The 16,585-nt window shown below is 45.7% G+C and overlaps 1 protein-coding gene across 1 annotated transcript; it reads right to left on the bottom strand.

The window, feature by feature from the left end:
- Positions 1 to 1,021: 1,021 nt before the first annotated feature.
- Positions 1,022 to 16,033, bottom strand: WNT2 (Wnt family member 2). The gene is made up of 5 exons (XM_041421040.1): positions 15,954 to 16,033; positions 14,374 to 14,597; positions 11,209 to 11,486; positions 8,136 to 8,400; positions 1,022 to 1,252 (listed from the first exon to the last, which is right to left on the bottom strand). Exons 1-5 carry the CDS (start codon positions 16,031 to 16,033, stop codon positions 1,023 to 1,025), a joined length of 1,077 nt encoding a protein of 358 aa, XP_041276974.1. The 3' UTR covers position 1,022.
- Between the last annotated feature and the right edge of the window lie 552 nt (positions 16,034 to 16,585).

Raw genomic sequence — 16,585 nt, 5'->3', positions numbered from 1 at the left:
ATCTGAGTGGAAAGCATCATTTTGAGCACATTTAATAGATTTATTAACTTTAAAAGAACATAGATGCTGATAACTTCTTTAGAATCCAAGTCATTACTGAGGCAAGGCATTTCCTTCTCTACCACTGTTCACAAACATTTTTCCACTATTGTGTATGTGAAAAAGAGGAAACCTTATCCTTAGATCCTTAGGTAGTTGAGTGTCCTGTACCCAGCTTTCCCTAGGGGAAAAACCATTCTCTTCAATCCTTCAGGTCAGAAAAAAAAATCCTCAGCAGTTAATATTATTATTTCTTAGAAGCTTTTAAGGCAAGTTTTCACAAACATATAACTAAGACATTTTCTTTGACTCTAACAGTTCATCAAAGTGTTTTGGCTGAATATATCTCCTGCAATTTCCTTTGTTTTAGGCCGTGGGCCAATTCCTGCCCCACAGGAAGCCACAGTGTGCTAATGGTGGCCAGGGTGGCCTCAGGTGGCCAGTTTACTGGAAACTCCAGTCCACCAGGGATGATCAAACACCCTTCCAGTAAAGTTTTTCACCAATCTGGTCACAAATTTTCTTTCATGGGGAAATCACCAACCAGTGCTCAAACTCCTGAGTCACCCAGTAGCCAGGGCTCAACTGTGACCTGCCCAAGATCCTTCAGAAGACGCCTGAGCAAGCCCAGCCCACGCGGTTGGTGTCGGTGATCTTGTGAAAGTGCCACACTTTGTATCTTCTTGTGTTCCTGATGGCAGGAATGAATTGCCACAAGGGTTCTGGGGGAGAGTTACACGGTGGTTGGAAGAGTCTCGGCATGAATACATCCTTCCAGAGCTGCATCAGTTTATGCAGAGACAACTCTGCAGCAACACTGTCATGCAGAAATGCCAAGTAAATGCTGCAGGGTTTATATCAATTTTTCAGCAGCATCTCTGCAATGAACAACAAAGGCAAAACAGGCATAGAAGTAAAAATATCTCCGATGTGTTCCCTGCATGGACCAGGAAGGGCAAAGGCTGTGCTCCTCAGCCTGTGTGTCATGTCCGGGAAATCCAGGCAGCGCTCTTGGGCGCCTTGCAGGTGTGGATGTCCACCACTTCCAGGCAGTCCTGGCAGCGCACAGCACAGCACCAGTGGAATTTGCACTCGCATTTTGTCATCCTGCTGACGCGGGAGGTGTCGTAGCCCCTCCCGCAGCACATCACCTCACAGCTGTCCATGCCGCGGGAGCTCTGGTTGCACACCCGGCCGGCTGTGCCGAGGGACCCTGCGAAGGGAACGCAGCAGAAGTCAGGAGGCAGATTTTAAGGAAAGAGAGGTATAGGAGACATCATTTGCAATGTATTTGATCCTTTAACATCACATCACCCCGGAAAATGCCTATAAAGATAAAATTACTCCCATATGTCCCCCAGGAATCAGGCCTGGAGATGAGGAGGAAGAAAATGGATTAAATACTTTAAGGGTCTGCCTGATTCTATTAACATCAGCATGTTTTTCTTCATCTTTCCCTGGAACTTTCTTCCCCTCCAGGGAGCAGACACCCTTCCCAAGGCAGTCTTGCACCCAGTCCCCCAGGACTGTCTGAAATGGGATGCCCAGGTGGAGCATCTTTATGGTCTTTGCTGAGGAGCTCTGGGTGTGCCGGAGAGGGCTAGGAGAGAGAAGACCACAGAATTTGGTGGCTGTGAGGGACTCAGTGGGTAAAGTGACTGTGCTGCCAGTGATTAAAGTCTTGCAGAAGTGAGTGCACAAGCACCCTGGGCCTTTGGCATCGCTGCGGTGTCCACCCACAAGCCCCATTCCACCAGTTCAGGTGGCAGCTGAAGAGCTGCTGCTCTGTGTGCCTCTCATCCCTGTGGGGTAACACCAAGGCTTCTTCTCCCCTTTCATGATAACATTAGAAGAAACTAAATTATAGCCTGCCTGGACAGAAAGAGGGAGAGGAACCAATTCACGCCTTGTCATGTTCTTCAAACACTCAGGAGGAGTGGCTGAAATACCAGTGCCTATATCCACGTGGCACAAAATGGCTCTGTAAGGCATGGCTTAGCATGAACAGTGACTGTGCCACATAGGAGCCACTGTTCATCCAACACAAACTGATTTTAGGGTACATTTCAGGATCAATACCACAGCTGCTGAAAGGTTATTACCACCAAACTGAAAACTTCATAAAAATTAATTGCCTCACCTAATTTCCTATGTATTGCTATTATGAATCAAATGTGGATATATCCAAAAATTAACATTCTTCCGACATTTTCCATAGACCTGTTTACAACTCCATTCTCTTCTTGGGCAAGGTGATATTCCCTAAGTAATGGCTGTGGTCAGTAAATTAACTGGAATTATTTTACAAAGCATATTTGCAGGTGCACACTGAACATGAACAATTTACCTTCTTAAGGAAAACTAATACATGCAAACATTAATTAAAATTTGCATAAGCTAGGATAGCAAACCAATCTTAATTAATAAAATGTAAACTGCAGTTAAATCATAATTATTAATAATTTAGGTTGAATAAATTCCAATTTTAGTTTTTTCCCCCCTAGGGTGAATTTATGGTTGTATGCAGTGATGCTGCTGTCTCAAAGCACTTTATAACATACAAGTCTTCATTGTCTCTCCATCCCTTGCTGTCCCCCAGCATCAGGAAGACTTCATATTATATGGGGGCTGACCCCAAACCACTAATGCAATGAGGAGTCTCAGGAACTGGACCAAAGTCACCCTCACAAACTGGTTTTTTTCATGGGACCGACACATGATCCAGCCTCTCAGCCATGGGGGGGCAAATTTTCCTCTTTTTGTATCAAACTTAGGACAGCCTTTAACTGCTGTCCTGGAGAAGTGCTTCAGACCCTAGAACACAGCTTCCCTCCCATGGCCTAGATTCCTGTACTTATTTAAATATTTAAATATTCATTGGGTAGAGGTATACACCCGGAGAGCTTCCCTGTGGAATGGCTGGTTCATGTCTGCTGCAGGCAGAGCAGAAGGGTGTTTGTGGCCCCAGCACAGGCCCCATGGCCCGTCCCGAGCGGCTCTCCAGCTGCTGAGCCCCTGGCCCCGAGCTCCTGAGCAGCAAAGGGCTCCTGGCTCAGCACACTCTGCTGCACCAGCCAGCCCCACTGAGGGAACTGGCAGAGGAAAAAGAAAACCCACAGAACAGAGCCAGAAACAGGCTCCTGCACCTGCAGTCTGATACATCCCAAATCTCCTTGGGGTCTGGGCACGTTCATGTGGACCAATGCTCTGCACAAGGTCCTTGGGGAAAGGCTGAACAGCACTTCAGAGTAAACCTCTGATATTTGGGGGAGCAGCTCCGCTGGCTGTGACAACCAGCCATGTGGGGAATCAGGCACACCCTGCACCAGAAAACCAGCAGCAACTCCTGCTCCTGGCCTACTGTCCCTACAGCCAGTGCTCACCTGGATGTCCTGCAGGAAGGGGGGAGAGGTGCCCCCAGCAGTGACCCACAGGGGCACACACTGCTCCCAGCAAGCCCTCAGCCGTGCAGCTCTCCCTGCACCAGGGCAACTGGCGTAACAGGCAGAGCAGTGATGGCAAGAGGCCTCTCCCAGATCTTTTCTTCAGGAGTCACTCCATGATGGGGGCAGAGAGACTTCCAGAGGCCCCCAGTGCCCCCAGTCCAGGCAAGGCTGAGGAGTCAGGGGGATGCAGCACCACATGATGCACCTACGGTCCACAGAAAGCCTGTGGCAGAAGAAAAGCCAGATCCTGCTTCCCAGCCATCACACTCTCCTCCACCCATGATGCTGAGCAAACAGCTGGGATACCTGAATGTAAGTTCTGCCGTTTGTGTCAGCCCACAGCAATATCCATCACATCCCAGACTGTGCCAAATACAACCAAATTCACAGACAGGGTTATTAGACATTGGAATGGATTTCCCAGGGAGGGGGTGGAATCACTGGCCCTGGAGATGTTTAAGGAAAGACTTGGTGTGGCACTTAGTGCATGATCTAGCTGTCATGGTGGTGTTCACTCAAAGGTTGGATTTGATGATCTCAGAGGTCTTTCCCAACCTCATTGATTCTGTGAAGAAAGGCACTTGTCCTGCTCTCTCTGTTCAGACCAAAAAAACATTACAAAGGCCAAGCTTGTGACCCCCGTGATTAACACTCTGTATCAGGAATTCACACCAGTGGATTCACACCCTCCACCTCAGCACAGCTCCCAGCCAGGAGCAGAGTGGGGTCGTGTCACTTGGCTGCTGGGGATGAAGGAAGACCCCATGTTCCCCCACATCCATCAGGAGCTGCCCAGAAAGGTTTGACCACATTCCTCAGCTGAGACACAAGTTAGTTTCCAAGTCCAGTGTTCTTATTTCCAGATGTAAGGGGAAATCACACAGCACTAAAGGACAGCCTAAGCAGGATGCACCCACTGCTTTCACCACCAGCCACCAGTTTTCACCAGTTTTGCCACCAGCTTCAAAACCAAAGTTATTTCAGCCACTAACAGACAGTCAGAAACTGGTATCACCTGATGCTGATCACAAAACATAAACATGTACTACATGACTACAACTTAATTATCCACAGATTGCGACAAAAGTGAAAACAAGCTCATACAAAGGCTCAGTTTTTGAGCAAAACCAACCTTTTTTTAAAGTTCAAACAGCACCTTCAAAATCCCTGCAGCTTTTCTAGTGAGAAGGAAAATGAACAATAAGCAGCAGTGAGGAGCCAGACAAATTACTGCGCTCATTGGCAGGCCAAAGTGATGAAGGCAGCAGAAAACACTGCACAAAATAAGGCAGAGTTTTCTGCCTGCTACCTGCCATGCACCTCCTCATCACTTACGAGGCAGGGGTAGGTTCTAACTTGTAAAAAGTTTTTGTACAGCCTCTTTGTTTTTATTTCAGATGTTGGAATTGCCATGCCTACACACATTTTACCTGCCAAAACATCCACAACTTTTCATACTGCCAACTTCACAGCCTGTACATCAAGTCCTTTCTTCTCAGTTTGCACAGTTATTTTTGGAAGTCAACATGTGTTATGTTGAAAAATATTTTCTTTCCATTCCTAAAGCCCCAAAATGTATTTATTAGTATATAATGAGAGCTATTTCCTTCTACTTCTATTGATTAAAATCTGGTGTCAAGCAATAACATCCATTTCACACACACACAGACACACACACACACACACATACACAAAGAAAAGCAAAAAAAAGAAAAGGGCAAAACCAGTGAAATCCCCAGTGATAGTTTCCTCACAAGTATTCTTGGGGAAAAAACAATTGAAGGAAATATTCCCAGAAAAGTAGTTCTGGAGCTACTGGATCTTACAGACAACACCCAGTAGAGAAAGGCTGGAGAGAACAGGCAGCACACATTGGAGGCAGATTTCTCTGGAGGGGCTGGGATTTCCCAGGCCAGCACTGAAGAGATGGCCATGTGTTGATAAAAACAACAGTTTACCTAGGATGACTTTTTAAAGCTCTATGGGATGTTCTATCTCTGTTTCTATCAAATTTTGAGCAAAAATTGTTTCAGCAGTTATGTGTGCAGGGTTAAATGAATTCTGAACACTTCTGGAAAATCTTCCTTTGGTACTTTGTGAAATCTTAAGGCAAGGAAAGAGGTGGTCAGGTTATTACTTTATCTTGCTATTGAGTTACTATTAGTGATTTCCCATATTATACCCTCCCTGAAATCAATTACTCCTCTTTTCCTTTCTAGAGGGAAAACAAACAAACAAACTACATTTTGGGGTGTTCCAGGTATGTATGCCCAGCTGCCCCCTCAGACAGAATGCCAGACCCAGGGTGGAAAGCTCCAGTGGGGAAAGAGAAGGTATCTGCTTTTTTCCTGGGTAAGCTGCTGATGGCAGAATCCTCGAGCACTTTTAACTCACTGGTTCCTATGTGTTAGCACAATCAAGCCACAGATGACACTGGCTTGGACATTTTAGTTTGTGAAGTTGTCTCCTGGTCAAGCCATGATGCTTCATAAGGTTTTCTCTGTGAATCCTTCATTCAGCTCCAACACTAACCAACCTCCAGATAATTTTTTTTTTCCCTGAAGCATTAAATCAATTTAACTCCCTGGAGAATGATAGGCAGAACTGTATTCAATGACACACTAAAACATTGTGACATTAGATTCAGCTGACACTGAATCCAATACCACCGAGATGCTCCCCACCTACTTCCAAACTCTGACTTCCACAATCTCATTTCATTTGCAGTCATTTAATAGGACTGGCACTCTGCAATGCTCAACAGGGCAAACCAAAAAACGAAAAAAATGTGGTGCAGCTGCCAAAATCATCTCCTTTAAAGTCAGATCAGGGGTTTTTGTGTGGTTCTTTTTTTGCTCCATGCAAGCAGCATCCCATCAAAGGTTTACTGCAGTTCTCTAAAAATATGCTCTTCCAAACAGCCACATTCTCTGAATTCTGAGCAGCAAAGAAACACCACCTCAGCTTCAGCATTATATTGAGCTGAGCCAAAAAAACATATCAGACTTTGCCATCTCTGGGCAGGCTTGCCAGTGTCTGGCAAATGCACATAATACACTGTGGTGAAAAATGACCACTCTACTCCACAATAATAAGACTGACAGATGAGACTAGGCTTAGTACAAAGTAATTATTAAATGGCTTTTTGACATAGAATTGGGTAGTGTGCAAGTTCTTCTTCCAGGGAAAAAGAAATCATGGTTTTTACAATGAATGAGGCAACATCAAGAGATAAATGTTTTGAAAAAATCCTAGTCTGCAAAGTTAATTTCTGCAAGACTCCACAATATGTCCATTTATTCATTTGGATTAGACTTTACAGTATCAGCCACTATTCAAGGAATGGTATGTGTTCATGCAGGTAATAAACACCACCTGCCAAAATAATAAATAACATTTAAAATTATGGTGACGACTCAACTAACCAGAAACACTGTACAATGTAATTGTACCGGATGAAATTCTGCATTCAATGAAGTCAACAGTACATGACCAGGAATTCACATATTGTTCTTATTTAAGTACAGCTGTTTTGCAATGTTTATTCCAAGCAAACTTGGATTGTAAACATGCAGCAGTGCCAAAAAGAGTTGAGCTGCATTGCTATCCAGATACTTACGGATTTGTCATATGGGGTGCAATCTGGTCCATTTACAACCTATTAATTAGACCCACAACTTCTCTAATACATTACTCAGTCTGCCTCTCTTTTCCAAATTTCTGGTTTTCTAGTTGCTAGTTTTTAATTGCCACATCAGGAAATACTATACACGGGTCAAGAGCCGTGAGCAGGTTCCTGGTGCTCGGCAGCGCCTTGAATTCTGCAGCACTGCTAAGTGTGTCTCTATCAAATCTCCGAAGCAGGAAAATGCAGTGTTAACAGCAGCACCAATTATCTGTTGCCACGGGGGTTGGCAGAACTCTTCAGAAGATGTGATGGTTGTCATGGACAGAGCCAACGCTGCCTCGCAAAGGGGAATAAACAGCTGTGTCACTCAGCCAAGTGTGCTGTGTCCCACCCACCTCTGCTCCTCCATCCACCTGCACGCCCTCCAGCTGCCTCGCCCCGTTACCCACAGCTGCCGTGACTGCTGCAAGCAGGGCTGGATTGTCACAGGCTGTACCTCCCACATTAGAGGGGGACAGGCACGTCTGCGGCCGGGCTCCACAGCCACATGAGCTGTGGGAATGTGCAGATAAAGGAGGGCACCACAGTGGTAGCATAACAAGGAAAGGAAGCAACACAACAGGAGGTGGCATCAGTGGGACCCGGGGCCGCTCTGGAGTGAGCTGTGTGGCATGAGTGTGGCTGTGCCCAGTATGACCTGCCTCCAGAGCACAACTCAAACTCGTACTGAAAGCAGCTTTGCCTTACAGCACCTCCAGGGCTCCATAGCATCTGGCAGAAACTGCTAAATTATATTAGAAACAACTGGCTATTGTACACCTAGAGACATCAAGGAACTAATGTTCTTGTACTGAGTCTTTCCAAAACATCTTCTTTCCCATTTCCTGCTGGTTACATGCATGGATATATATATATATATATATATACACACACACACACACTCTCAATAAAATTATAATTTTTGACCTTTGAAGTACAAATGTCTTCAATAAAGGCATTCACTTGTAATGATAGAGGCTTACCTACATCCCTGTCCCTGATACAGTAATCTGGAGAGCTCTCAAAGTATACCAGGTCATTCTTAGTTGGCTTCTTAAATTTCTTATTAGCCACAGTGAAACCCGTGCCATCTTGATTCATCACCACCTGAATTGCTCCATTGTATTTCTTCCACAGATAATCTCCTGTTTTCCTAAATTCTGCCATGGCCTGCCAGCAGGTCCTTAGAGTGCAGGATCCACTCACGCCGTGACATTTGCATTCCTGTTTCAAAAACCGCTTCACGGCCTGTATAGAAATGCACAGGTAAATATAAATATACACAGATTTAAAAAGCATAATTAATTGCTTCTCGGCCCTTTTCCACCCATCCTGTAATGCCAGGCCTGCGATGGGTCTCCAAATTACGGTCTGTAGTGACACCCACTGGTAGCATCAAGTCATCCCCATGCGGCTGCTCTGCTCGGGCTGCTGGACTCGCCGCACACACAGTCCCGCCCGGTGGGCTTACCTTCCTGCTGCTGCCCCATCCCGGGCATCGGCGGGTCTACAGGGCTAGGACACACACTGGACAGGAGGAAGTGATCAGAAATGGCCAGAATCATTCAGCTCCTTGGGAGGCGAAGGTGCCCCCTTTCCCCATGGTTCCAGCTGCAGGATCACCGTGCTGATCCTCTGTCCCTCTCCAGCAACATGAAGCTGCCTGCTCTTTACCCTGAACAGCATTTCAAATATTGCCCAGAAATTCATAGGCATTTCATATTTAAATTATCTTTAAAAGGCTGTGTAAAGCATTGTACCTGCGCTAGGCATCAGACCTATGCAGAATTTTAAAATACAGTATACTTAAAATGCTTATCCAGATTTAACAAACATTTTAGAATAAGATCTTCATTAGTTTGCCTTGGGGAGATCACCCTTATCATTAATTTAACATCTGGATAGTATTAATGACATTTCAGCTTCATCTCAGACATTTAAGCTATCTGTATGATGTTGGAGAACAACAGATGGGTTCATAGGCAGTAAATAATTCATTCCTAATTATGTAGTTATGGATATTTGATCTATAAATATTATGCCTTAAGGGCTCATGAAATATAAACTTTTTAGAGTTTGTACAAGAGGAATGTCATCATGGGAGGAAGGTATGAGAGAGGAAACCTCCAGGATTATAAGTGAGATCGATGCACAGTGGGGCAGCCTTTTTCAGTCAAGCACTTAGTAATAAAGTGAGAATGTATTATAAAACCAAAGAACTTTCAATTTTCTTTCCAACTTGTAAATGATACAACTACTTCAAAGAAGTCACTGACATTCCCACAGCCCCATTTCATTGCCATTTCACAAATCTGGGATTTAAGCAGATGCTTGGTTTTAATTATCTGAGCAGAAATCAATTTAACTTCTTGTATGTTTAAAACAACTTTTGGGAATAGGGGAAGAAGAACATAGGAATATGGTCTCTTTTTGTCAGTAAAGTTCCTATACTGATATACAGCATATTATGTTCTATGACTCATATGGGAATATTAAAAATATTTGTTCTATCTATATTTTAATTAGCACAGTTGGAATAGTCTAGTTTTGAAAGACATATATCCACACCCCTTATGGGGGAAAGAAAAAACCAAGGTCACAGGTGGTCTTACCCAGGTCAAAATGCCAGGCTTGTGGGCAGCTGAGATGGTGAGATCCCTGCAAAGCTAAACCTACACTACTGCACTGTCTCTGCCCATAAAGCAGGTCCTAGAGCATATGAGAACATATTCATTATTTTTAATATATTTAGTAAAATTTCTTTATCTTTTTCTAAAAATCTACCTTACCAGTACTACCTAAGTATTTGGCAGAGGTGTTTTTTTAAAAACTTAAAACTAATAAGATACTCAAATACCACAGAAAGTACTTCCCACCATGGAACTTATTTGCCCCTAAAAAATCTTTGTGTTGTCGACTTCAGCCTCTTTTGGACAGTAGCAGAAACATGACCACAGTACTGCATGTGCCTATCACTGATCTGAATAGCCTCATCTGCCTACATTACATATTAATTATACCTGCTGGCAATAAGCAGGTGAAGGAAAGACGCTGAAGAACAAAAATTTTTCAGGAAAATCATCTACTTCCAGTACAAAAATAGATCAGAATACAAACAACTTAATTCCTATTAAATATACAATAAAGAAGACATTAGGGAAGATTTTATGTATTAAATATATATAAAGATAAGACACAAAAAGTCTCTACAAATAATTCCAGATGTGCTTGGTCTAGCACAATAAAATGGTTTTTTCTGTATTTCAGATGTGATGGGAGCAGCACATTTTTAACATGTTTTAAAAAATGAAACAGCATATTCCAGTTTCATGCACCATTCTTACTTTTTATAGCTACCACCACAGAGTGTTAATGTAGATATTCCTCAGCCCTTGTACCAGAGGTGGGCAACTACTCCTTCTACTCACCTTCAGTGTGAAGGTAAAGAGTTTTTTAGTTGAAATTCAGGAATAGTATTTTCATACAATGTTTAGGAAAGGGGTTGCAGGTCATGCACCGAGGCCATTGCCTTTTGGAGAGACATGGATTTTGGATTTTTTTTTCTTTAAAAGTAGTTACCTTTTATCTCTGCTCACTTTGTGATTAAGTTTACCACATACATACAGAAATGGACAGAATAGTTGTTTTGGTTTTTTTTTTCTCAAGAGTTAATTTGGATTTGCTCTTTGTCAAGCCTGTTCTTCAGTGTGATCTTCAGCCTCTCTTAGGAACTTGTATTCTGTATTAATGAAAAAATAAAACTCCTGCTTATATAAGAACTAGGCTCAAAACAAAACCTCCATCTAAACTGATCCTGCAGCTCAGACCCCTGCTTGACTACAACAGGAATACTGTTAGGCAGTTGAATTCAGTCTGTTTTTAGATCTCTGTCACACTGAACCTCCAAGGAAGATAGAAAGAGCAGCTCAGGCTCCTGCTCTTCCTGTGTTTCCTCATAACTGCTGAGACCAGGCAGCAAGAGCCAAGCATTAACTGCCCCAGACACAACAGAGCTGTCCAAGAACATCTCTAGGCATCTATTGCATGGACACCCACCTTCCTTCCAGCTCTGTTGTTGTGAAGGTTCATCAGTGCCCTGGCATCTTTTCCTTTCCGTTCTTTGGCATCCACAAAGGCTCTGGCAAATTTAATGCCATAGTCAATGTTATCACTGCAGCCACCCCAGTCAAAATGGCCCTTGCTGTCCTTGGCAGAGCCTTTCTTCTTGGGATCACAGGAACAGGATTTCAGCTCCCCTTGGCTACATGCCCTGGTGATGGCAAAAACAACTCCAGCAGAGGAAATGGCATGTACAAAAGCAGACTCTCGACTACCTGAAACAAAAAAAAGTCACTTTAAATATCATTGGGGTGGCTACTTTGAGTGGCTGTCCTATATCCAAGACAGTTAGGCTGGACTTTTTTGCAGAGCAAAAGATAAACTAGGCTGAAATCACACAAATACACACTCCCTGGAGCCAGAATTAGTCATGGCTTAAGCTTGGACCCCTCCCTGGTAAAAGCTCATCAATATAGTGTTAAGAGTTGGAAAACATTAAACATTTGCTTCTGATATTGATTCATATACTTTCATGGATCAGTTGTTTTGTACAGATATGTGAATAGGACAGCTGGTATTCCCATCATGTTTCACGAATTTAGAAAAATATATGAAGTGCTATGCGAAAGATAAGTTTAAGAAATTATTAAATAGGGACACTAAAACAACATGCACATTGCAAAATACTGCAAGTAACTCTTGAAACTAGATTTTTCTCTCCTGGAGCTCTTGGAATAGACTTTCCTGCTTAAAATGTGCTAGGGAGAAAACTTGGGTGTTATTTTCTGAAAAATAAGTTAATATTAGGTTTTCTGCCGAGAATCAAGCCTGTAACCATAATTCACACAAATAAGTTCCATTAAATCAATGGCACCGCTTGTGTCATGCTTGAGGCAGGATTTGGTCTGGCAGCTGTGACTTCTTCATGCCAGCTGCTCTGGCAGCTTTCCCATCTCCTAACCAAGATACTTTATTATACCAAAGATTATCTGAATTTGTGCACTATACCCACTCATAGGCAATTAGGTACATATTTCAATTAATAATTGCTTTGATTTTGAGATGCAGTAGTCTACAATACAGAGCTACATTACACTGCCACAAATCTATTTATGGTAATGGAAATATTTTCCTACTTTTAAAGTTTTTAACACAAGAAGAATGACAAGCAGATTTTTTGTGCAATATGTAAGACAACTAGCAGTGAGAGAGACCTCTTTGCAGGGCTTGTAAGCCTTAAGCAATGTTAGCACAGTAAAAGAGGACCCCAAAGACAAATGTTAACAGTGACTTTTTTGTAGAGGTAGAATTACACCAGAGAACCTATTATTTAGTATTTCAATTGCAGTACACCAATATGTTTAACTTATGAATGGGCCCTCAACTTCCACATGCTGTGCAAGCCTTTTGCAAATGGCAGCTGGGCAAACCATGCCTTCCCTACACTGCCTTCAAAATCAGGCAGAAGTTCCCATGGCTTGCTGGAAATCATGCTCTTTTGAAGACTTATTTCTGAGAAAACGTATTCAGAAATATCAAAAATTTGCAAAGTGTTAATTAAAAAGAAACACTTGATATTGTTGGAAGAGAAAAGCTTTGAGTTTATTGAACTAATCAATTTTATTAGAGCACTATCAAGCTACATTTCCATGGCAATCACAGCCCGATCAGTCTCAGTGCAGAGCTCAGAAGCCTGATGCTGTCATTCTCTCACATGAGCCAACAGTGAAAACTTCACTTTTGGAAAAACTGCATTTTTACTTTTTTTATTAAATAGCCTCATCATTATTAGGCTATGTTCTGCCAGACATGTTTTCCTGAATATCAGACAAACCTCACTGAAAACTTCAGCCTATGGGTGACGTTACTGGTTACTCACAAATAATTGCTAAGGGAACATGAAGCTGGTTACAAGAACCAATGGCTTACCAGCAGCAGAACCGAGCACGGAATGAAAATCCCCCTGCTTGGGCCAGCATGCCCAGTGTCTGCCATCCTCCTCTCCGTCCCCACCAGTGGGGCAATGGTCCCAGGGTACTTTCCTACTGCCCTCCTTGCAGGTGCCACGCTGCTCACTGTTTAGAATGACGCTGGACACATTCTAGGGACACAAGTGCCAGGGCAGGGTCAGCCGCACTGGCTGGGCACCAAGGAAGGCCATGTGCACAGGGTGAGGCACTCGGTGGAAAGTGCTGCAGTTACTAAGATTCTCAGCCGGTTTATCCCGCGAGTAAGGACATTCTGACACAGTAACAAATACCAGCCACGTCTTTGAGTCAAAAGAGCCACTTTTGAGATCTGAAGACTCACTAGATGCCTTACTCCGACCTTTAGATGACACGTCCCTGCTTAACCATCCTCCCTGAGGGTGGGAAGCACAATGTTGCTCCCTCAGTTTCTCGGCGTCTGCACAAGCCCGGCTCACCTCTATCAGATGCGTGTGCCCTGCCCCTCTCTCTCCGGGGCCTGACCCGAAATGCCGCAGTGCCTGGAGGGCAGGCACTGCACCCTGCTGATGCACCTTCCCGGAGAAATGATCAGCGGGAATCCGCCTGCAGGAGGAACTGTCTCCCGCCATCCCAAGGCACGAGGCTCCTGTTTGCTGCCCCTCACAGCAGGCCCCATCCCAAGTCCTGGTATCCTGAGGCTGGGCTGTGATGGAAAGTCTTCTGTCCTGCTGCCACATTCTGATGCCTCAATTTCCCTGCACGCCTTAATATGTGGGTTTGATATCCATTATACACCAAAAAAAAAGAGAAATTGGGAGCTGCAGAGCCAGTTCTAATATGCCAAAACCCCACACTGTCTTTCCTTGATTTGATACAGGTTTTTAAGCAGTACAGATATTCACGCTATCATATATGCTGTTCTGCTGTCCGTGAGACCCTAAAATAACTTTGCATGTCCTCTTACTTTCCTCCTGAAACATAAAACCAAGCTTCACCCTTGCTAAGGATGAAGGATACAGGAGGATGGCCACCTCTTCTCATCGTTCCCGCACACTGCCCAGAGGGTGCCAGCCCCAAGAGAGCCCCTGTTACCCTTGTGAGGAACACTTGTACCCTCAGTGTCTCTCCACAGCCCCTTCTACCCTCGGGCCGTGGGCTGTACGCCCCACCCCAGCCGGCGGCAGCCCGCCCCTCGGCCCGGCGCGGCACTCACTGCGCAGCAGGACGCGGCCGAGCAGGCGCTGTCCCCGCTCCAGGGCGTTGCAGTCCCAGCGGTGCCGGCGGAACTGGTGCTGGCACTCGGCCGTCCAGGCGGCCACGCCGCGGCCGATGGAGAGCATGGCCTCGGGGTGCCGCCGGCACAGCTGCCGCTGCCGGCTCACCAGGCCCGGCACGTTGTCGCACATCACCCGCGAGGAGCCCACGGCGCCCATGTACCTGCGGGAGGGAAGGGGCAGGGCAGCACCGGGGGCCGCGCCGACCCCGAGGGAAGCAGGGTGCTCAGCGCCCCGGAGCCCTCGTCCGGCGGGTCCCGAGCTGCAGCTACCTCTGCCTTTTTGGTGGAAATCCTTTACAATTAGTCATCGACCCTGTGTTTTTTTTAATAACGTGAAGCATTCGGGAGAACCCCAAGCCCCGCTATTGCAGCTCCGTGCAATACTTGATATCCATTATACACCAAAAAACCAAAAAAAAAAAAAAAAAAAAAAACAAAAAAAAAAAAAAAAAACCTTGAAAAAATTAAATTACATCATCTGTATCCAGATGGTCTCTATTAGTCCTGAAACGTTTCGAAAGGTACCTTTCATAAAATCCAAACTTCTATAGGTGTCTTTTGAAGGGATCAAACAGAAGAAAATGTCCTTTTCTTGAATTTTCATTATTTTATACGATCGTTAATGCCGTAACTTCTAAAAAATATCGCATTTAGAAGACACCATGACAAAAAGCCATAACAATAAATAACGTTTATACGACTAAGGACACAGATAGTAATTTTATTGAAACGTGCCCAGTCTGATAAATTGGGCTTTAATCGCGCGTCAGCCAGAGACAAGGTTAGATGTGCTCCCAGGATTACAAGAAGGGGTTTAACTCCTCTCCTACACCAAGACTGGCCTTGGTTGGGGTCCCCAGTTTCAGGGGCAGGTTTATGTTTCCATTCTAACGCGTTGTGCAGCGAGCTGCCTGACATCAGCTATCACTTGAGGCCGGGCCCTGCCGGGCTCTCAGCCCTCTGCTCTGGCAGTCTGCAGTTCAGCGAGGACTGTGAAGGAGGGAGGGGCGGGGGAGGGCGAGGAAGACGGAAAAAATAAATTAATAATAAAAAAGTAGCGCCGCTGCAGCCAATTCCCAGCGCCGCCGGGGCGCGGAGGGGCGGCTGCCAGCAGCGGCGGGCGGCAACCCGCGGCCCTGGGGCGGATTCCCCTCCCGCCTCCCTGCCCTCCTCCCTGCCCTCCTCCCGCTCCCTCCGCGGCCCCGGGCGGTGCCCGCTGCCCCCGCCGGGCCGGGTACCCCCGCACCGCTGCCCAAGCCCCGGGTAGCCCCCGCAGCTGCGCTGTGCTTGGGCGGAGGAGGAGGTCGGAGAGTCGGGGTGTGGAAGGAGGTGCCGGGACCGTCTAATCCGCTCGCTTTAAGGCCGGACTTTCTGGATCGGAGCAGTGGGAGCAGCGAGCTCCGCTTCTGCGAGACTAAGAGGGAGAGGCTTCCCCCCCCCACCTTCCCTAAATCACAATTAATCCGACCCCACCTTCCCCAAGAGCAAATAAAAATTTCTGGAATTGCACAGCTTACCACCATGAGGAGGTGACTGGTGGGGTCGCCCAGACCAAGACCAAGGGAAGAGACCACCAGATCCGAGGGAGAAAGTTCATGTTAGAAACGCTTCGGTCCACATCAGGTCAGTTGCGGGGGGCAGAAGAAATCCCATGGAGCAACAAGGACGAGCAGGGACAAACGCAGCTTGAGGGCTACTTCTTTCCCGTGGGTCAAGCACCTTCGCATCCCTACGCGCGATCGCGGGGCTTACCGATCCCCAGCCGGGATACGGGGGATACCAGTTGATGCACCACTCTGGATTCCTCTCGGTTCGCCCTGCACCAAATCCCTCAGGACATGGAGTTCAGCCCCACTCCCATCCTTCATCTTTGCCCCGATCCAGCTCTTCCCTGCAGTCACGGCAAAACTGAGGGGCTGGTGTGGGCTGCTCTCAGACTGGGTGGGTTCTGCTTTGGTTGGTGTTTTTTTTTCCTCTGAAACTCTGATGGATGAAATGATGTCAAGAGACACTGGGGGAAGAGGAGGAGGTAACACCTCTGATTAGGCAAAGAATCCCGAGGAGCCAGTTGCTTTCCAGTAACCCTACAAGCAGACAGTGAGTTCAAACCCGCCAGCAGATGCTACGAGACCTGCTGCGGAGCCGGCGG

The sequence above is a fragment of the Onychostruthus taczanowskii genome, unplaced genomic scaffold (assembly GCF_017590055.1).
Source record: "Onychostruthus taczanowskii isolate IOZ18803 unplaced genomic scaffold, ASM1759005v1 scaffold68, whole genome shotgun sequence".
NCBI classification, from domain to species: Eukaryota; Metazoa; Chordata; class Aves; order Passeriformes; family Passeridae; genus Onychostruthus; species Onychostruthus taczanowskii.
Note: the sequence above shows the minus strand (reverse complement) of the source record. Positions and strands in the feature narration are given on the sequence as shown.